The following is a 22,156-nucleotide window of genomic DNA, read 5'->3' as shown; positions in this document are numbered from 1 at the left end:
GACAGCTTCAAAGGTTAGCGGGATAGCTCCCTCACCTGTGTCTCACCCAGGAGCGTGATGTCCAGCCACAGCCTCAGCCCTAGCCTCAGGGTGGCAGCAGCCACTGCCGCAGCTGTGGTTGCTTCTGGAGCTGTCGGCCTACAGTCAGAGAGAGAACTGATTAGCTGATCTGGGTCACAGTCCTGAGTGGTGATCCTGGAGTAAGAAGGAGTGCTGGCATGGTGGAGCTGTAGCTTGTGGTAGCTGTGGAGAGGGAACCCTCCTCTCAGTCCCAGGGCAGAAAAGAGTGCTTGTGGTTGCTCACAGACCAGAGTGACCTCTCTTTTGATCGCCCCTTTTTGGAGGAACTCAGAATTTACAGGTCCCTCGAAATATCTCTGAAAACAGCCTCACAAAACCCCTGAAACTTGGGGCAATACACCCTCCACTTAACAAAGAGCTCAAAAGTCAAGTAATTGGCTGGGAAAAATGAGAAAACAGAGAGAAGAATAAGACTATAGAAGGTTACTTTCTTGGTGAAAAGATGTTTTCTTACACACTTAGTGACAAGGAAGAGCAAGGCATGCAGAAAGAGGAAGACAACGAGGTCAAGGCTCCTACATCCAAAGCCTCCAAGAAAAATATGAAATGGTCTCGGGCCATGGAAGAGCTCAAAAAGGATTTTGAAAATCAAGTAAGAGAAGTGGAGGAAAAATTGGTAAGAGAAATGAGAGTGATGCAAGAAAATCATGAAAAATGAATCAAGAGCTTGCTAAAGGAGACCCAAAAAATGGTGAAGAAAATAACACCTTAAAAATAGACTAACCCAAATAGCAAAAGAGGTCCAAAAAGCCAATGAGGAGAAGAATGCCTTAAGAAGCAGAATTGGCCAAATGGAAAAAGAGGTCCAAAAGCTCACTGAAGAAGATAATTCCTCAAAAATTAGAATGGAGCAAATGGAAGCTAATGACTTTATGAGAAATCAAGAAATCATAAAAACAAAACAAAAAGAATGAAAAAAAGAAGACAGTGTGAAATATCTCATTGGAAAAACCACTGACCTGGAAAACAGATCCAGGAGAGATAATGTAAAAATTATTGGACTACCTGAAAGCCATGATCAAAAAAAGAGCCTAGACATCATCTTTCAAGAAATTGTCAAGGAAAATTGCCCTGATGTTCTAGAACCAGAGGGTAAAATAGAAATGGAAAGAATCCACTGATTACCTCTTGAAAAGGATCCCAAAAGGAAAACTTCTAGGAATATTGTAGCCTAATTCCAGAGTTCCCAGGTCAAGGAGAAAACATTACAAGCATCCAGAAAGAAACAATTCAAGTGTCATGGAAATACAGTCAGGATAACACAAGATTTAGCAGCTTCTACATTAAGGCATCAGAGGGCTTGGAATATGATATTCCAGAGGTCAAAGGAGATAGGATTAAAACCAAGAATCACCTACCCAGCAAAACTGAGTATAATATTTCAGGGGAAAAAATAGAATTTCAATGAAATAGAGGACTTTCAAGCATTCTTGATGAAAAGAGCTGAATAGAAAATTTGACTTTCAAATACAAGAATCAAGAGAAGAATGAAAAGTAAACAGGAAAGAAATCATAAGGGACTTATTGAAGTTGAACTATTTACATTCTTACATGGAAAGGTGATATTTGTAACTCAAGAGACCTTTCTCACTATTAGGGTAGTTAGAAGGAATGTATGTGTGTATGTGTGTGTGTGTGTGTATGTGTGTGTATATATATGTGTATGAGTGTACATATGTATTTATGTGTACATATGTGTATATATATATATGTAGACAGAGTGCACAGGGTGAGCTGGATATGAAGGGATGACACCTAAATAATAAAATTAAGTGTTGAGGGGAATATACTGAGAGAAAGAAAAAGAGAGGTAGAATGTAGTAAATCATCTCACATAAAAGAGGTAAGAAAGAACTTTTACAATGGAGGGGAAGAAGGGGGAAGTAAGAGGGAATAAGTCAGCCTTACTCTCATTGAATTTGGCTTAAGGAAGGAATAACATACATACCCAACTGGGTATGGAAATGTATCTTACCCTACAGGAAAGCAGAGGTAAGGGAATAAGAGAGGGGAGATAATAGAAGGGATGGCAGATTGGGGGAAGGGGCAATCAGAAGCACACACTTTTGAGGAGAGACAGGTCAAAGGAGAGAATAGAATAAATGGAGGGCAGGACAGGATAGAGGGTGATACAGTTAGTCTTTCACAACATGACTGTTATGGAAGTGTTTTGCATGACTACATATGTATAACCTATATTGAATTGCTTGCCTTCTCAATGAGGGTGGGTGGGGAGGGAGGAAGGGAGAGAATGTGGAACTCAACGCTTTAAAAACGAATGTTAAAAATTCTTTTTACATGCAACCAGGAAGTCAGGCAATGGGGCATAGAAATCTGTCTTGCCCTACAGGAAAATAGAAGGGAAGGGGATAAGAGAAGGGGGTGGGAGGTAATAGAAGGGAGGGAAGACTGGAGGAAGGGGTAATCAGAATGCCTGCTGTCCTGGGGTGGGGGGTGGGGAGTGATGGGGAGAAAATTTGGAATTCAGAATCTTGTGGAAGTGAATATTGAAAACGGAAAATAGCTGAAAATAAACAAACAAATAAATAAACTAAGGGAAATCTTGTTTTTCCCTTCTACCACCTCTGATGTGAGGGCTTGCTGAGGCCTTTTCAGGTCTGCTCATCCACCTTTGGTGCCCACCTGGCATTTAACCCTCACCAGTGGCTATAAGAGGCTGTAAAGTGTATGGCAGCCACATGCTGGTAAAATCATCTCAGTAAACAGACTAAACCAGGTTGAGGGGTAACCAGCAGGCCTCCAACCCATTGGTGAATGAGGGTAGTGTCTACCCCGAGCATGTGAAGACTCCCTTGGTAGAATAGGCAGAGGGGAACAGTTTGTTTCAACAGCCATGAAAGTGACTGAAGCTGGCGCTGTGGAGTGCCTGAAGATGCCAAGGTCATCCTCTGCATCCTGGGCTATTGCCAGTTTTCTTGACTTTTGTCCTGCCGCTGGACTTTGATGTCTCTGGAAGAGAGAGAGAGACTGACTTTGTACAACTCTGCCTCACTTAAATCCAGCTCACAAAAGATTCTTAGTCTAGGACCAACAACTTTGACATTTTTCTGTTTTTATTGGAGAATAAAGCAATCATAACTCTGAAGTTCTTAGCATAATACAGAAAAGGAGTAAATGGGGCCATTTCACTGTTTCAGGGTTGCAGGATCACAGATTTAGAGCTGGATAGGACTTTAGATTGGGCGTAACTGGGTGGTGCTGTGATTAGCGCACCAGGCCTCAAGTCAGGAAGATTCATCTTCCTGAGTTCAAATCTGGCCTCATGTACTTATTAGCTGTGTGACCCTGTGCAAGTCACTTCACCCTGTTTGCCTCAGTTTCCTCATCTGTAAAAGCAGCTGGAGAAAGAAATGGCAAACCACTGCTGTATCTTTGCCAAGAAAACTCCAAATGGAATCACAAAGAATCTGACACGACTTAATAACAACCAAGACTTTAGAGGTCGAGGAGCCCATTATATCATAATTTTCCTTAACCTGTGGAGCAATGAGATAATTGACCAACAAGCATTTATTTAAACACCCACTGCATTCAAGTCAGTCCTTAGTGCTCAGGATACGAATACAAAGAATAAAACAATCCCTCCTTTCAATGAGCTTATAGGTTGCTGGGGGATTACTGCCATATTTAAGTGACATGTGAGTTTCAGTTATTATAATTTAAAAAGTTGAGAGAATAACCTGGATTTGATAGGGTACAACAACAAGGATGGGGAAAGGGAGGTACAGACCGATTGCATGGATTTCAAACAGGAAATGTTATTGAAGTTATTGAGTTAGAGAAAGGATCCGTTAACCCTGAAGGTTTACACGGAACACTCAAAGATTGTGTTAAAGCTTGAGCTGTCGGATAATTTGAACAGTGAACAACTGTTTATTATTTCTCTTACCTCATTTTTCCTAGTAATGGATAATATTCGTACCCTTATGTCAGAGAAGCAAAATAAGGGAGATTTAGCAATTTAGGAACAGAGGAAAAATTGGGAGAAAGTATATTTTTGAAATATGGCAAAAATAATAAATCCCAGAAACTTCTTTCTTCTTTCTTTCTCCTTCATATCTCCATTTTCCAGTGGGTCTGTGATCTCGTTGCAGTTTCACGTTGTGTTGTGGTGGAACTGTCTCAGAGAATTCAGAGTTAGACCACTTCTGGTCCAAGTATAGGTATTTATTGAGATTGACGCCTCTCATGAAGTGGGCTAAGTTCCAAGAGGAACCAGCAACTTCAGAGAAAGCAAGATAGATTTTTTACAGGGTAAAGATGCAATTATATAACATAAATTATGAATATTAAAAAGGCAGGAGGGGTTTGTTAAGGGATTGGGTAATAGGGCAGGGGTCCCCACCACAGTGGAACTATGTGTGCAATTACCCACACTGCATACAGAAAAACCCATTTAGGGGGGTATGTATGTATGATAATGATATTATAGTAAGCCTCTGTGTCGTCAGTTCACCTCAAGCATAGCTTTGCTATTACTGTGCAGGTAATGGGGACTTAGGGAAAGTCCCTTCTATTGTTTGGGGGTTCACATCCTGCTTGGGCATTCTGGTGGTGCTGTTTTCTGATTGGCTGAGTATTGTGATCCTGAGATTAGATGGATGTGGTTGTGGTTGAGTGGATGGACACACCTGCTGTTTCTGAGGGAAATATGAGGAATGGGTCTGTGGGCAGTGGCTAGCTGGAGGCAGTGGCTGGATCCCAACACGTGGACATGCCTGCTGTTTCTGTGAGAAATACGAGTTCATGGACACACCTGTTGTTCTAGTGAGCAGTGAGACATATATGGAAAAATTAGGATACTGAATGGAGAGGAGGGAGTGGCTAGGTAGGGGCAGCGGGGCTGCTGTTCAGTGGGTCCACAAGGAAGTTAGAATATTGGGGCTGGGGGTAGCTTTATTAGGATTCCATAAATCTCATTGCTTTGGATTTTCAGTCAAGAGATGCCAATCACAAACCATTCATGCCTGTTCATCCTATGTAATTCTTTTTCATAGCATCCTATGAATTCATCTGTCATGCTGGGGGCCAAAACCTTAATGCTAAGAATCTCCAAATATGTCCCCTAAAAAGATAACTTTCTGAATAAATAGAATGTAAAAATACGTTTTTATGTTCCTCAACCAATAAAATGCTTTAGATTTCTAAGGGTTGCGCTAAAATAAATATTTAATTTCCTTTTTTTTTTCCTTTTCTTTTTTTTTAAGTTTCAAAAAAGGCACATTTCTAGTCGGAAGCACCCCCATGTTACTTCTGGCAAGGTTTTAGTACTAGGTCCTAACAGTCCATGAGATCTAGTCATGATTGCTAAATTGACTCTTGCAGAGTTACTTTAAAGATAACCAACTGGTATTGTAGGTTGGTTTCTACCCCTTACACTTTGCCTGTTCTCATTTCACAAGGGATATGGTGTAAACCTCATTACAGCTGATCGAGTGTCTCCACTTCATGAAGCTTGCCTAGGGGGCCACTCGACTTGTGCCGGTGTTCTGTTGAAGCACGGGGCTCAGGTCAGTTCCATTCATATCTCATTTTAGAAACTGGGATAGGAAAAAAAAAAACAACTCGTTAATTCCTCCAGGATACTTTTGAGTGCTTTGTTCACACAGATTCTTAAATGCCAGCAATGGTCTTCTGTAGAAGATTATAACAGTCAAGTTTTTTTTTTAATCCTTAGAAAAAACTAAAACAGCGAATTCCATAGTAATGGGTATCATTGTGACGTTTATATTTTCAGCTCAGAATGACATAGATTAATAGAGCTGGAAGTGCTATTAGAAATCATCCATTTCCATCCTCCTCACTTTGCTGAATTCAATCTGGCATCCAGGTGGGCCTTGTACTGAGACAGTGTACCTCAAACATGTAAAAATGGGAAGTTGCTATCCCCCAAGAGAGACCCTCAAACCTTACCATAAGCACATAAATTGACCCTGATTTTCTATCATCATTTTCTTTGGTGCCAACAGGGAATATATGCCAACAGTTCCTGTTTTCTGTGTTTCCTATTTCTCATCCTGTTTCTGGGAAGGCAAAGAGAACCTGGTAAAGGCATTAGTGAGGGAATAGATGAGTGATAAGTGAGGACATACCCAGAAAGACAGGGGTTAACAATCCTCTGACTCTTTAGGAGAGGTGAGGGCCTCTGGAATATTACCTAACATCACTACTTTGAAAGTTCTTCTCCAAGAGTGTGACCTCTTTTTGTCCCTACCTGCACGTCAACTGCCCAATTTTCTCTCTATTTCTCTCTAAATATTTCTCTCTAACTTCTATTTTAGTATTGATGACATTCCCAAAATGAAAAAAAAAATCAAAAACTGAAGGCAGCTTGGTCCCAGGCTGCTGGGAGGTTATTTAAAAATTGCATTGCTAATTATTTGCCCTTCAGAGATAGATTTGTCTTTTTTTTTTCTAATTCAGGTGGATGGAGTGACTGTTGATTGGCACACGCCTCTGTATAACGCCTGTGTTAGTGGAAGCCAGGACTGTGTGAACTTACTGTTAGAACATGGAGCAAGTCCCCATGCTGTGTGTGATCTTGCATCTCCCATCCATGAAGCTGCCAAAAGAGGTACATTTGCAAAAGATTAGGGGCAGCTTGGTGGCACAGTGGGCCTAGAGTAAAGGAAGACCCTTCTTCCTGAATTTTAATCTGGCCTCAGAGACTTACTAGCTCTGTGATCCTAGGCAAGTCACTTAACCTTGTTTGCCTGAGTTTCCCATAAAATGATCTAGAGAAGGAAATGGCAAACCACTGAAGGATCTTTGCCAGGAAAACTCCAGAAGGGGTCACGGAGAGCCGGACACAACTGAAAAAACATCAAATGACGTGTCTTTCTAATTGCACCATTGACAGTTCTCAGCTTGTCTCCTTTTCCTTCCCTCAATCCCAAGTTTTGTAAGGATGGAGACTGTCTTTTGGGGTTTTGTCTTTGTATCCATCGCACCTGTTTTGTAACAGGGGCTTAATTCTTGTTGAGCCAGTGTGTATCACCTTGCACTTGAAAGAAAAAAGGTAGCAGAGCCTTTATGAAGACCCCTGCCCCAAATAAATCAGGTGTTAAAAAAAGCGTATAGGTCCCATTGTGTATAGTCATTAAAAAGAATTAAAAACTTATTGTTTCAGAGCCAGGGCCTTTGGTTAAGCTAAGTTGGTCAATTTCCTGTCTGGAAAATATAATTTCTGCAACTCCAAGAGGCTGTGGACAAAGAATGCTAGTTCTTTTTTCTTTTCCATGAATCCCTAGCTTTCATGCTTAGCTCTGGAGGATTACTGCAAATTCTTTATTTCCTGCTGAATCAAAAGCAAAGAGGTTTATTAAGAGAAGAGCTGGTTCTGTCTTATATTCACTAGACCAACATTGGGGTAAAGATTTATGGGGACTTAAAAAAAGAGAACACATTTTTAAAATCTGAAGTTTTGGACTTAAAGACCAGCCAGTTCAGTTTAATCTAGCCATGTTGCCTTACTCTGACTCCCTGATCATCATTAGGTACCTCTTTTTCCCCTCAGTTTTATATGTGGACACCAGAAGCACCTGGAAGCTCAATTTGGGCAAGATTTTTCACCCTTTTTTGTTTTTGCCTGTCTCTTGCTCCATTTCAGAGTGTCCTGTAGTGAACCTGAGTTTGCATCTTTACATCTTTACCCTCACAACCATGTGGGGTGCCTGATTTCCTCCCCAACTGTATTTTATTTCTATTTTAGTACTGATAATATATCGAGAATGAAAGAAAAATGAAGGCAGTTTATCCCAGGGCACTGGGAGTTTTCATTTTCAAAATTAGCCCTGCTAATTAATTGCCACTCCATCAAAACCTTTCTAGGAAGCTTTATCATGGTATGGAGTTCTCTTGAGGTTCATGAGGGCTCTGCCAGCTGAGCCTGGGTGTTTGACAGGTCCTTCCAAGCTGGAAAGTCTTCAAAGGTAGCCTGGCAACGGACTGACTGAGTTTCTCTCCTTTGAGGAGCAGCCTAGTTAAGTTCAAAGAAAGCCTTCACCAAAGGGTTGGTCACCAGAGGGTAAAAAGCTTGACCACAGCACTCATGAAGGGGATAGCGGGGATATGGTGGCTGTGGCTGGAAGGGAGACCCACAGCTGTTGAAAGCAAAGGTCTTAGAAGCATTCAGATTTTCTGTTTGAACTTGTTCACTCTCTACTCAGTAATTGACTTAGGTTCCAGCTTTATAGATAAGCCATCTCCAGATCTCAAGGTCTGGCAAGGGGAAAACCATTGTCTTTAAATAAGATGCATTATACTATATCTTGCCGCTGGAGATGACTCTGGAGGAGAGAGTGAGGCTGATGACTTTGCACAGCCCTGCCTCACTTATATCCAAATCACTTGCGAGTCAAGACATCCTCCTCCTCATGCCATTGGTCCTCTTTGAAAAAGAAGGACAAACAGCAACGATCAACCACAATTATACTATTAACTGTTTTGTCCTTGGCCTATAGGTCACCTGGGGTGTATGGAATCCCTTGTATCTCATGGAGCAAATATAAATGAAAATATCAGACACCTTGGCACTCCACTTTATGTGGCTTGTGAAAACCAGCAGATAGCCTGTGCCAAGAGGCTACTTGAATCAGGTAAAAAAAGAAATAAAATAAAATAATATATATTTTTAAATAAAATTTAAATTTTAAATAAAAATAATTTTATAATTTGTAATAATTTAGAATTTGTATAATATATAAATATTATTGTTTATAATTGTTATGTATAAATATTGTATTTTATTATTTTATAACAATATCTATATTTACAATAATATAATATTATAATATTTATAACAAATACATGTAATACTATTTTCTAAACCATTTCCTTGTTCCATTTACAGTCTCTCATGTGGGATTTCATTCCCTTTTTCCTTTCCCCAAGTATAAGCATAGGCCCCAACTTTCTTGCAAAACTGGTATGACTATAATTGCATTCTTTCTTATTCTGGATCCCATTCTGTGCTTGGAGTCAGGACTAAGAGTGAACCTCCCCCCTGCCCGTTTTTCCCTCCATGTACTGTGAACATCTTCCAATAAAACTGGACTGCTCATTATCCTTTAGGCATGCTTTCTTTTATTCTGTCATTGTTTCTTTCCTTATGTTCTTCCTTCTTCCTGGAGTGTGGTTATCTTTCCTTTCTGCTTTTCTGAATTCTCCCCATGTTCAAGACACAGATGGAGTCCCATCTTCTCAGTGGATACCTCCCTAACTGCTCCGGAGAGGCTCCTTCCCCTGGACTCCCATAGCACTGAGGGTCTGTACCTCCTTGCTAGTACTTACTGTCTTGTGTTGTTCTTTAGTATATGTGCCTCTATGTGTGTGTGTGTGTGTGTGTCTAGAACTATGTATATAAAGATCTATACACACAAATGTGTGTATATATGTATAAAAAAGATCTATATACACAATGTGCATAGATCTATGTATGTAAAGATGTATATAAAGATCTATACATACGAGTGTGTATAATACGTATATAAAGATCTATATACACATACACATATATACACAAATATATACATACATACATATATATATGTACATATATATATACATATACATATACATACATATATATATATATATATATATATATATATATATATATCTATATATATATATACACACTCACATACACATACACGTATATTTAGATATTTTTGGTTGTGCAATTGTTTCCGTCATGTCCTGGGTGTGACTGGTGCCTCTCACACTAGCTCTGTGATCATAGGCAAGTCACTCTCAGAGCCTTAGTGTCTTCGTCTCTAAAATGGGGATAATATATATGGCATCTATCACACAAGGCTGTTGTGAGGGAAGTACTTTGCTCATCCTAAAGCTCTTTATAAATGTATAAACGTAAGTTACTACTACCACTACTACTGTTTCTATTGCTATCACCACTACTACCACTACTGTTACTCCTTTTCCTCCTAATGCCACTGCCAATACCACCACCATTATTACTGCTACCACCACCACCACAATGATTACTACTGCCACCACTACCACCACCACTACTACTGCCCCCACCACCACCACCCTGACTCCAGTTGTTAGTCCCCAAGTGACCTAGTAAAGTTGTGATTACACTCTCTGATGTGAAGGGAGATATCACTATATGCCCTTATTCTGGGACTACATTTATGTCTCATTAAGATTAAATATGAACATGATACTTTGAGGCTTCAAAGTGTTTCTGGGCTTTATTTCACTTGTGCTCAAGGAATCAGTGAGTTAACATGCTCCTGGAGGAACTGAATGGCATCCACATTGATGTTCATGTAGTAAATGAGACAATACGATATAGGGAAGGTGGAAGAAAGGCTCCCAGTGTCTCTTTAGAGAGGCAGATGAAAGAGCTAGCAGAGTTGGTTTCATCTTACAGCTAAAGACAGCAATAAGCATCGTTTCATGAGGCACTTACTTCTCTCCCTTTGTAATATTATTGGTGGGCATGGTGACTATGGAGATAATTACAAGGTATGTACCAATGTCTGTTATAAAAGAGAAACACGGGAATTACTTGAAGAGCACGGAACGTCTTCCGAACTTTAGTCAACAGACACCTTACTCAGTGACTTTAGTGTGAAGTCCACAAAGGGGAGGACTATGAAAACTGTGGGAAAATATGTTTCAGGGTCAAGAAAGAAATGAAGGAGGATGCCTTGTAGAGACTCTGAGAAAGTTCATATCTGTACCTCTTGATTACTTTTCTCAAAACCAGAATTAAATGATAGGCTCAGGACAGCATCTCCATGAATTAATTTGATCACAGTTTAGTTGGTAGGAAATTACCAGTTATAGATAAAAGAGTCATTTCACAATAACTGCTGCATGAAGCGAAATCTGCAGTTTATAGAAAAGATCACCATGAATATCAGATTGGGAGAGAAGGGTAGAAATTAGTAGGAAAGGATACTAGGCTGTTTTGCATTTCAGAAATTATATGGCGTTTTTGTTTATCCTAACCTGCTCACTGCTGCAAAAGCCCAAGCAGCACCTATGTCTTATTGCCCAAAGCACTAAAGAAAGATACATTGAAGGAGGCTGCTAGAGATTGATGATGGTAACTTTCCCAGAGGAGTTTACTTTAGTGATCATAGAATCATAGTTTTAGAGTTGGAAGAGACCTTAGAGATCGTTGAGTCTAATTCTCTCATTTTACAGATAGGGAAACTGAGGTCCAAAGGGGTTGAATGCCTTGTCCACGGACATACAGCTATTAAGAGTTGGAGTCAAATCTACATCTTTTTTATTCCAAGTTCAGTACTCTGTCTAATAAACCATGCTGCCTTATCCGGCCCAACCCTTTCATTTTCAAAGGCCCAAAGAATTCAAGGTTATATTGAGAGTAAGCGTCACAGCCAGGATTCAGACCCAGGTTATCTGATTCTAGGACCGTGGTTCCTTCCACTGGGACACACTGCCTGCCTTTATCAAGGACCTGATTTGCTGGAAAACGAGAAGGCCAATCACGTCATGAGAATAGAGACAATAGATGAGTAACCCGAATGGCACATTGTTAACTCATGATATTACAAGCGGCTAGCCCGGAGAGTCCTTTTGGAGTATTTATAGGAATTGTACAGGATAGAAGGACGTAGTGTGGAGGGTGCACATCTAGAACCATCCACATATCCAAGTGTCTAGAGTGTTTGATCTGCAGGGTGGCAGATCATTTGGAAATTAATTGAAGCTGCACATCGATTCACATAATAAAATAAGTTTTTCAGACTGAGTTCCATCCCCTTTCAACAACAAATTTGAACATGTTCCTGGGAGAGGGTAGCTGTGGTTTGCTCAGGGAAGTTGGGGAGTGATATCTTGAAAGGAATTTTGCGGTTGCAACCTGGTACCTGACTAATATAGACTTTTTTTTCTACTTGTTTAATTGTTTAGGAGCGAATGCGAATGAAGGCAAAGAGCTGGATTCTCCTCTTCACGTGGCAGCCAGGAACTCTAGTTTGGACCTGGTTCATTTGCTGATAGACTTTGGAGCAGTGCCACACTCAAAGAATGCGGAAGGCAAACGGCCGGTCGATTTGGTTTCCCCGAATAGCACACTAGCACAAGTGTTCTCCCAGAAAGAAGGTGCTCCTGCTTTGTTTCATTCTAGGTCCTAATCTTAGAAGCTTCTGTGCTGTATATACCGAGAGGAAGAAATCCTTTTGGTGGGGGGTGGTGAAAGTATAATTGATTTAAGTATTAACCTAAATTCATGTTCAGGTTACCAGTTGCTGGCTTTACTGGTGATTCCATGCCTCCCCATACTTACACTGAGCCTGGGCACCCTGCATGGGCTGGGTCCCCAGGCCAGTGGTACAATGGAGACCATGAGGATGTGGTAGCCTTAGGCTGACCATGAGAGTGGGCAACTAGTTCTCCATGGTCATAGGCGGGGGAATAATCTTGCACTCCCAGATATTGGTGCTTAGGACAAAACCCATGTCAGCCTAATCTCTTCCTCAAGGTCTTCATTATGGACAATAATTATGTACAAACATGAGTTTAATAAAATTCTGGGTCATGGACTGTCAGGTGACAATATAGAGGGACAGGGTGGTATAGTGAAATAAATGAGTAGGAAAAACATTCATAGACGCAGATATTCAGAGCTAGAAAAAACTTTGAAAGCTCATCTGATCCAATCCCTTCACTTTACTTATGAGGAAACTAAGGCCGAAATGTATTAGTGACTTGCTTAATTTAAGTCAAGAGACTGTGTTTGATTGTTGGCTCTTGAAAACTTACTTGCTCTATAACTTGGGGGCAATTATTTAATCTCTCCGAGCCTCAGTTTTCTGTAAAGTGGGAATGATACTTTACCTACTTTGCAGGATTATTTTATATACCTTCAGACCTATAAAAAGTTGAGCCCTTAATTGAATCAGTCTCTCAAATTACTGCACACCCTCCACCCCTATAAGCCTAAGAATATTGGGAATTTTGGTGTATGGTTGGGTCATCTTCTGGTCTGGTGTGTAGACAATGCCTGAGAGAGCTTATGTGTAGCTTTAAAAGGCGGGGAGGGGGGGGCAGGGCCCAGTTTCCACTTTCCCAGTGCTCTCATGACCTGTACTGTATTCTAGGAACTGAAGTGAATTCTAAGAAGCCCAGTGGGAAAGGACTGTTCCTTCTCAGGATGACCCTGACCCAATAATGTCATTTCAACCTCTAGCACATAGTCATTTCTCTTGCCAGAAGTCAAGTGTCAAGTTTAGCCAGAGACAGAATTGTGAAGGGGCTTGAGTTTGTTCAGCATTTTCCTCTTCCCCTCCACATCTCTATCTCCCTTTGCAATGCCTTTCTTTTCCTCCTTTTGTCACTCTCTTCTGCCCATTCTCCCTTGGTACTGGTGCCCAATTGTTGTCTCCTGGTTGCCATGCGTCTTGCCCTTGTAACATTCTACTCAGTTCTGCATTAGCAAATCTTTTGCTAATGTTTTGCATCCCATTCCCTCAAAGCTTTGCTTTACAGCAGGGTTTCTTAACTTTTTTTTTTTTTGGTTTGTTTCATGGCCTTTTTGGATACTATGGTGACACCTATGGACCCCTTCTCAAAAAAAGTTTTTAAATACCCAAAATGCATAGATTTAAAGGAAACCAATTATATTGAAATAGTTATCAAAATATTTTTTAAAAGAAATTTCATATTATGTAGGTTAAGAACCCCTCCTTTCCAGGGTTTCAATTAACAAGTCTAATAGACTAACTGATTTATGCTGAGTTCATAATGTACTAATGAGTTAATTTATTTTTCCCAGATAAAATGCTTGCTTTATTCTCATTAACTGCTCTTTATATGGCTATTAAATCTTGTTTCTTCAACATGGTTCAAGTTCCTAACTTCATTTTTAATAGTTTTTTGCATTCATCATATTCTGTCACTAGGGTGTTGAAACCTACTCTTATTAATTTTTTTATCCACTTCTTACAACACCTATTTTTGCCTTTACAAATGTAATTAGTATACAATTCAGTGAATATTCGTATACGTGCCTATATGTATTTACACACCATATATACATACACATACATATACATCTACTTAAAATACACATTTACATATACACACATATATACACATATGTATGTGTGTAGTTGTTTATCTGTTTTAGTTGTATCTGACTTTCTCTGACCCCATTTGGAGTTTCCTTGGCAGAGATACTAGAGTGGTTTGCCATTTCCTTCTCCTCAGGAAAAAAGAAAAAAAAAAGCAGTCATCCAGCCTCCACTGGAGACCCTGTAGCAGATGGGGAATTTGCAGTAAAGTTCATCGCATAAAGACAGATTTCACAGAGTGTCTCTGTCTGTCTGTCTGTCTGTCTCTTTTATAGATGAAGAACTGAGACAAACAGAGTTAAGTGATTTCCCTAGAGTCACATAGCTAGCAAGTGTCTGAAGCCAGATTTGAACTTAGGAAGACGAGTCTTTCTGGCTTTAGGCCTTGTACTCTATCGACTCTACCACCCTGCTGTACCTTTAGTTAAAGATGGTTCTAATTATTCGATAATTTTTTCTTACATCAAGCCAAAGTATTTCTTAACCTGTAATTTTCACCTGTCATTCCTAGCATTGAGATTTTGGCTCAAAGTAAAGAAAAAACTTTTTTTTTAAACAATTAGACCCATCCAAAAGTGGAATGAGCTGCCTGTAGAATTAATGGCTCATTTTCCCATTTATTGGCTTGGGATGTCCTAAGTTGAGGGATCATAGAAACATAGGGGCAACGTGAACCATAATATAGTAGCTAAAAGAACTTTATTAAAGCAGTAGAAAAGATAAGTAAGGGGAAAGTAATGCTTCTAATAGCAGAGGGAGGCTCTGATAACATCCTTCTGGAGTGGGCCAGCTGGATGGGGAGCTGCCAAGAATATGGGTTTGCTCTGGGTGGAAGCCTCTCTGAGCTAACCCGGAACAGTGCTTTATACAGAGTTTGAGTTCTTTGTCTGGAAATCAGCTCAGCAATTGGACTTTGCCCAACAGGTGTTGCCCAGTGGTTCAGCACTTGGGTGTTATACAACATATTAAGGAAAAGTCAGAGAGTTCCAGACAGAGAGAGAGAGAGAGAGAGAGAGAGAGAGAGACAGACAGACAGAGACAGACAGACAGACAGACAGACACACTGTGAAATCTGTCTTTATGCAATGACCTTTACTGCAAATTCCCCATCTGCTACAGGGTCTCCAGTGGAGGCTGGATGACTGCTTTTTTTTCCTTTTTTTTCCTGAGATAGTAGAAAAGGGTATAGATTGGAACAGTTTCTTCCAACCTTGAGATCCTCTGAGGGAGGAGAAAGAGGAACAATGGATTGGCTGCTAATAGTAGGGGTTAGTTGTGTCCAACTAGACCCAAATGCAAAGCCATTGTGCTCTGAAACAGCTAAAATTAGGGCAAAGAGCTGAAATATAGAGAAGTTCCATCCACCAGGGCACCAGGAAGCTGGACAATAGGTCAGAATTTTTTCCTTGATCTCCATCTTTTCATAGGAATTCCTTGGGGGAGACTGTGAGGCTGAGGTCATGATCTGTTTTTAGTAGGTTTGCTGGAATTAGCTGTATAGGGAGTTTTGGTGGAGTAAGTAAATGTCTGCCCTGAGACTACCAAAAGAAAGCTGCTGCTGGGCCCAAGCAGAGTATTTCTTTGTGAAAACCGATATTTTTTTTTTGCAATTTGAGTCACTTTTAAATATTATAGTTTTGTTTTCTCTTTTAAAAAATTATTGATGTGTTTTGTTTTTACATTTTATTTGCAGATTACCTCTACTCCGTGAGACATCTTTTATAGCAAAGCAAAACAATTAAGTAAAACCAATAGAGTGACCTCATCTGAAAGTGCATGTAACATTTCACATCTGCAGCCTCCCTCTCCATCTATTTTTTTTCTTTCTAATGAATGGAAATCTATTTGTTTCCCCTCCTCCATGCTATTGGGAGAAAAAGAGAAAACAAATTCCTTGTTACAAATGTATATGGTCAAGCAAAACAAATTCCTTCAATGGTTGTGTACAAAAATATATGTCTTATTCTGCCTCCTAAATCCACCACCTCTCTGTTAATAGATAAAAAGTTTCATCATCAGGTCTCTGGAATCTTGAACAATCTTTGTATCGATAGAATTTCTACACCTTTCAAAGTTGTATATTTTTACAGTGTTTTATTGCATAAATTATTCTCCTGGTTCTGCTCATTTCACTCTTCATCAGTTTATAAAAGTCCTCAAAATTGCTCATTTTTATAATATCGATGTTATACAGGGCGTCCCTAAAGTCTGGGCCCATAGGAAATGTTATTAACATCTCATTAACCATTTCACTGAAGACTCTGTGTTGTTCAGCAACTTCTTTTTCTGGAGTACGCTAAAGGAGAAGGTGTACTCGATGAAAATCATAGGTGCAACACACTCGATTGAATGTGTAAGTGCATAAAGAGTGAAATGTGCTGAAATTGACCGCAATGTGAAGTTATTGCATCGAGTTCACATGAATCTTGCAAAGCGCATCAACCTTTGCATCACAAATGATGGACATCATATTGAAGATGTTATTTGTTAATATTCCAATTAAATAAAATGTGGTTGAAAAATTCATTTCATTTCTTGAAAATATGCATTTTTGCCTATGTGTCCAGACTTTAGGAATACCCTGTAGTATAATTTGTCTAGTTATGTTTACTTCGTTCTTCGTCTGTTCATGTATGTTTTTGCATGTGAAATCATCTATTTCTTTATTTCTTATGTGATCTTTATACATGATAGTATCCCATCACATTTTGTTCAGTTATGTCTGGCTACTTGGGGTTTTCTTGGCAAAGGTACTGGAGTGGTTTGCCATTTCCTTCTCCTGTTCATTTTACACATGAGGAAACTGAGGCAAACAAGGTTAAGTGACTTATCCAGGGTCACAGCTAGGAAGCAACTGAAGCCACGTTGGCACTCAGGTCTTCTGGACTCCAGGTCTGGCGCTCAGGCCACTGCGCCTCCTATGCTGCTCCCCATATTCATCTACCACAACTTATCATCCCTGAAACTCCTGATTTTTTTTAAGCTAACTATAGTGTAGTCTATTTTATACTACCCTTAAAATTAAAATCTGTGTCCATTTTTTAGGCATTAGCTATCTATTTGTATAGTCACCTCTTAGATTTAGAAGAGTCTTTCTGGAGACAGTGCCTTAGCCAAAGGAGTAATTTTAATTGTGGGAACTTAAGCGTCAAGGCAGGGTAGTGGGAAAGACGGCCTTGGGCAGGGGCATTCTGGACTTTTCAAATAATCCTACCTAGAGAGTAGTTACCTGTTTGTCCTCTGCATGGGGCTGGCTCTACGGAGGGTCTTTTTAGAAGGTGAGTGGTATATGGAAGAGGAAACTAAATGGATGATTGTAAGTCTCACCTCTGAGAGATTGTGTTCTCATAAGCACAGTCAATCCCGAGTGGGCAGTGGAGTACCTGAAATTTTGGAAGTTTCCTGGAATGGTTAGAAAATGGAAATAGCTTGCCAGCCCCTGGGCGCAGGGGCTGTATTTAGCATCCTGGCGAAAGTCACCTATGGCATTTCATGGAGATTGGCAGACCCCGTTCCTTGCTTTTGCACCCTCTCAGCTACAGTTCCTCACAGTGTTTCCTGACGGTGCTTCAGGAAGGCTTAGGCATAATAATAGTAATAGTAATAATACAATAATACTATTTCTGTAGTCCTTTAAAATTTGCCAAACACTTTACAAATTTCTGATTTTGTTCTCACCACAATCCTGAGAGGTCAGTGCTGTTTTCACCCCATTTTACAGAGGAGTAAACCGAGACAGGCAGGTTCAGAACACTTTTCATTTGTGACTTGCCACGCAGCTAACAAAAGTTAGAGCTGGCCAGACGTTTGTTCTCCGTACCATGCCACCTACCTCTCGAATCTTAGGTACCCTGTGTTAATAGCTCACGTTTCTATGGCATCTGATAAGGCACTGCCACCTTGGGAATTAATATTCTGTGTGAGGTGATAATTCCCATTTTAGAGTTTAGGAAAGTGAGCCTCTGTTAGGGGATTAAAGTGATTTACTCACTCAAGGTCATGCTGGGAGGACTTGAACCCTGGCTCCTGGCTTCCATTTCCAGGGACTTTCCACTTTGCCAGTCTCCTCCCTGCTGTATCTCTGGGGTATGGAGTAGCCAGGTGTGAGATGGTCATATTTCAGATCCACCTGTATTTGATTACTCTTCCTCTCCATTCTCAGCTATACTTATTAAAGGGTCATAACGAGGGCAATGCCAACGGCAATCTGAGTTCATACAGTGTGGGGAATAATACCTCCAAATGCTCTTAACCTCTGACCTCTTTGTAATCAAAATGGGGCCAAGATTGGGCAATATCACTTTAATCTTTCATAAAGTACTAATTAAATCCACAGTAAAAGGATAGGTACGCAGATGGGGGTGTAATGGCTGTGCCCAGGCATCACCTAATATCTTTAAAAAAATCACTTCCTTTTTAAGTGTTTAAGTAACTTTAAGTAAAATTAAGCTATTAATTAAAAGTTATTTTAGGTGTTTTTTAGCATGGTGTGAATTAAAATAATATCCTTTATGATTGAGGAGATCTAATAAAAATGTTCACCTTAAAAAAATTCCCTGGACAGATACCTAATGAAATGTGCTATGTACACCTTTGACTGACTGAACAGTTTGGGAAGGAGGGGTGCTGTGTGTGCATTAAACAACAAACAAAAACAAAATCCCCAAACCCTGACTTTCCCGACAGGCCCTGAGGCTTCCATGAGTCTCATTCCCGTCTTTTTCATGCCCATGGTCCTTGTTAGTCTGATTTTAAATGGCGACAAAATCAGTAACGGTTCCATTGGTTCATAAAAAGATCATTTGCTGCTGAACAGAATCTTTTCATCTCTTTTTTTTGTCTCCCAAATCCCTTTGTTGGAATGAGTTCCAATGAGGTGATTTCTCAACTGGCTGGAACCACAGGAGGAGGCTGTGCCAAGCATTGCTGAAAGTCATGCCCACTGGTTTAACATGGCAATTTCTGTCCCCGAGTGTCACCTCAGTCATATTTTCTTCAGGCCATCTGTTCCTCCACACCTGGGGGAAAAGAAATTAATTAAATTACCACCCACTCTCAACTGTGTGGATGACAGGGAATAAATTAAATGAAATCCAGCCATGTTTGGAGAGGGCATCTATTTTCCTGAATATGGGCTTCACAGAAGTTGGATTTTTTTCCTCCTTTCTTTCAAATTTGTCTTCTTCTTTGGATGATAACTTGCTGCATTTAGAGGCCACCCCTTCCCCCCAATAAGCTTTTAGAGAAATGTTTGCTTGTGGGACAGAAAGAGACGTGAAGAATGAGTCACCCTCCACAAAATGGTATAGAAGAAATCTCTGAATGCTGCCTGGCATTAAAGGACAGTAAGGGGTACTTTCTGTAATTCTAATATATTCTTTGAATACAGTGTGTTAGAGCAGAAAGAACACTGACTTAGGAATAGAGGGGCCTAGTTTTGAATCCTTCTCCTGACACTACCTATGTTGCCTTGGCACATAACTTTCCTTCCTTGGGCCTCAGTTTCCTCATCTGTTAAATGAGGGGGGAGGTTGGATTTCATGGCCTCTGAGGTTCCAATGATGCTATGGCCTGCCATCATGGAGACTTATAATTCCATCTAAGCTTTAAGGCCTTTCTGAATTAGGGGCTCATGAAGAAACTGATACCCCACCCCAATTCTTCCTTTGATTTTTGGATGCAGTTATCTTGTAATTATTAAGGTTCAAATTGGAAAGAAGGATACTTGCCCATCTCTTGGAACTATCCAAAAGAGAGCACTCTATAAACCTTTCAGTGGTGATTTGGCAGAGAGCTAGGGCTCATCGGACCATCCTTGGGAGAGTTCCCTGGGGTGTGTGGCTTGTTTGTGTGTGTGTGTGTGTGTGTGTGACTCAGAAGGAATTGTTCCTTTAATTCCGCATAGAATCTCCCATCCTTCCACCCCGTAGTGTTGAAAGCACACTCTCCACTTTGTGCTGAACTATTGGGTATAACAGTTCTTAAATATTTTAGAACACATGATTGTTACTGGGATATAAATAGATTCCATTCATTGTACTAACATATGTTATGCTTAGAGATCTTACAATTACCTATTCAGCTGTAACTCCAAGTTGTAAAGCTGATTGTGCTCAATTCAGTGAGCTTTTTTCCTTTTAGGTTTTTTTAATCAGTTTAAAATTGCTTTTTTATTGGAAACTGTTTTGTGAGCAGAGTTATTCATAAATTAGTCCCTTTAAGATTGTGAGGAAGGTCGAGCTTTAAATTGTCCTCTCTCCTCCCTTTCTAAAACAAAACCTAAGGGGTTCTATGGATTGGTTTAACTCAGAGAATGCAAAGACAAAATAATCTGAAAACTCCTCTTCAAAAAAAAAATAGAGTCAATGTAAGATGTGTTTGAGCTGTTTATACCTTGTTAAACTGTAACCTCTTCTGTGCTTTACAGAAACGAATCTTAGAAGCATGAAATCAGGTGTATAACTTACCTTGTGGCCTCTTTCTCCAGGGCCTCTGTCTTTGATGCAGATTTGCCGACTACGCATTAGGAAGTGCTTTGGAATCAAACAACATCATAGAATAAGTGAACTACTTCTTCCCGAGGAGCTGAAACGATTTCTCTTACACATCTAAACCTGTTCTTGTTTTCATAAATAAGAGGCCAACACATTAGCATATTAAAATCATCCTTCTTAAAAAAAAGAGAAGAGTGTGGGGCTGACTAGTGGCGTTGCTATTTTTGTGCCTTGTATTTCCAGAATAAAGTTGGATTTCGTTGGAGAGTACTGCTTCTTTTCAGTTAGGAAAGGATTCTGTTTGAATTTTTTTGTCCTGAAAAGGGCAGCCATGCAGCTCTGGGGTCTGAGCAATAGTACAGGTCTCAGTTGGCCTTTAGACTTCAGAGCACGTTACTGCCTGGGCATTTGTTTTCTCTTTAAGACAACACTGATGATGACGAATGACTCTCGATGAGTGAGTTACAGCTACAACCTTAAAGTTCGGCTTTTAAAAGGTTTTAGGAGAGGCTAGAGACTGGAAAACTGGGGACGCACAGGGCAGAGGGACTACACACAGATTTGGTTCCCTGGAGGGAGGACCACACACACATCCATGCCACCTCTTTAGGAAACCAGAAATAGCTTGGAGCCAGCTCCAGGTGAAGAGAATCAAGTAGAGGGAGGGGTCCTATGGACCAAGTAGGAACTGGAGCTGGGTGGAGCCACAACTTGGCAAGTGTACCCTGGCCTGTGCTAGTCCAGGGCAGAGGGTTTGACTGGCCCTCAGTGCTGAAGTGCTTCCCTCTTTAGGGGGTTAGAGAAAACCTTGGGTGGTATTGTATTAACATGAGAGTGCTGATAAGTGTTTAACAACCAGCTCTCTGGTGGTGATGGGGTGGTGGTGGTGCTGGGGAATGTATGCATGATACACCTTTAAGTTTAATCAGCATCATTAACATTTTATCCATCACTTTTAAAGGTCTATACAGTCAACAGAATAATAAATCAAACCCTGATTTATAGCGTTTGCCTATTTCCAAGATGTCTGTGCTCCCATTGAAAATTTAACAATTGCCTCTTGTGAGCTGGTTCCAGCTGGCTCTAGCACATCACTGGCAATAAATCTGAAGGATTTTATAGGTCCTTCTGGGAGATGGGGTTTACTGGAGGAAAGGGGGAGTCTCCTTGACTACTTAAAGATGGATGCAGGTCCTTGGTGGGTTGTATTTTTGTTTTAGGTTTTATTTATTATTTTGGGGGGGGTCAAGTTAAATGAAGACTGGTCTATATGTTCCATTAACCTGAGTGTTTGCATATAGTAGCTGAAGATCCTTTCTTCTGTGGAGCTCGAGCATAAGCTAAATTCTGTTATTTTTATGAGAAATCTTGGGTGAAGACATGAGCAATATTTGTGTGAGAATTGTCCAAGACTAAACTTAGTTTGTGGTTTTAAATGGAGCTGGAAGATTGTTTACATTGCATTGTGTTGCTTACATTAACTCA

At 40.2% G+C, this 22,156-nt stretch overlaps 1 protein-coding gene across 3 annotated transcripts in view; it reads left to right on the top strand.

The window, feature by feature from the left end:
* The window catches only part of ASB9 (ankyrin repeat and SOCS box containing 9), a 56,154-nt gene extending 35,242 nt beyond the window's left edge, over positions 1 to 20,912 (top strand). The window contains exons 3-7 of one of the 3 annotated variants that reach the window (XM_036742860.1): positions 5,505 to 5,612; positions 6,526 to 6,676; positions 8,565 to 8,699; positions 12,016 to 12,207; positions 20,665 to 20,912. In XM_036742860.1, the coding sequence (XP_036598755.1) occupies positions 5,505 to 5,612; positions 6,526 to 6,676; positions 8,565 to 8,699; positions 12,016 to 12,207; positions 20,665 to 20,789 (711 nt within the window). In that variant the 3' untranslated portion in view covers positions 20,790 to 20,912. Of the gene's footprint in view, positions 1 to 5,504; positions 5,613 to 6,525; positions 6,677 to 8,564; positions 8,700 to 12,015; positions 12,208 to 15,870; positions 16,631 to 20,664 lie in introns of those variants that run through there. The other 2 variants (XM_036742861.1, XM_036742863.1) reach the window with 2 other exon arrangements.
* Positions 20,913 to 22,156: the final 1,244 nt, after the last annotated feature.

Source organism: Trichosurus vulpecula, chromosome 2 (assembly GCF_011100635.1).
Source record: "Trichosurus vulpecula isolate mTriVul1 chromosome 2, mTriVul1.pri, whole genome shotgun sequence".
Lineage (NCBI taxonomy): Eukaryota > Metazoa > Chordata > Mammalia > Diprotodontia > Phalangeridae > Trichosurus > Trichosurus vulpecula.
This window is presented reverse-complemented; position numbering and strand designations above follow the sequence as displayed.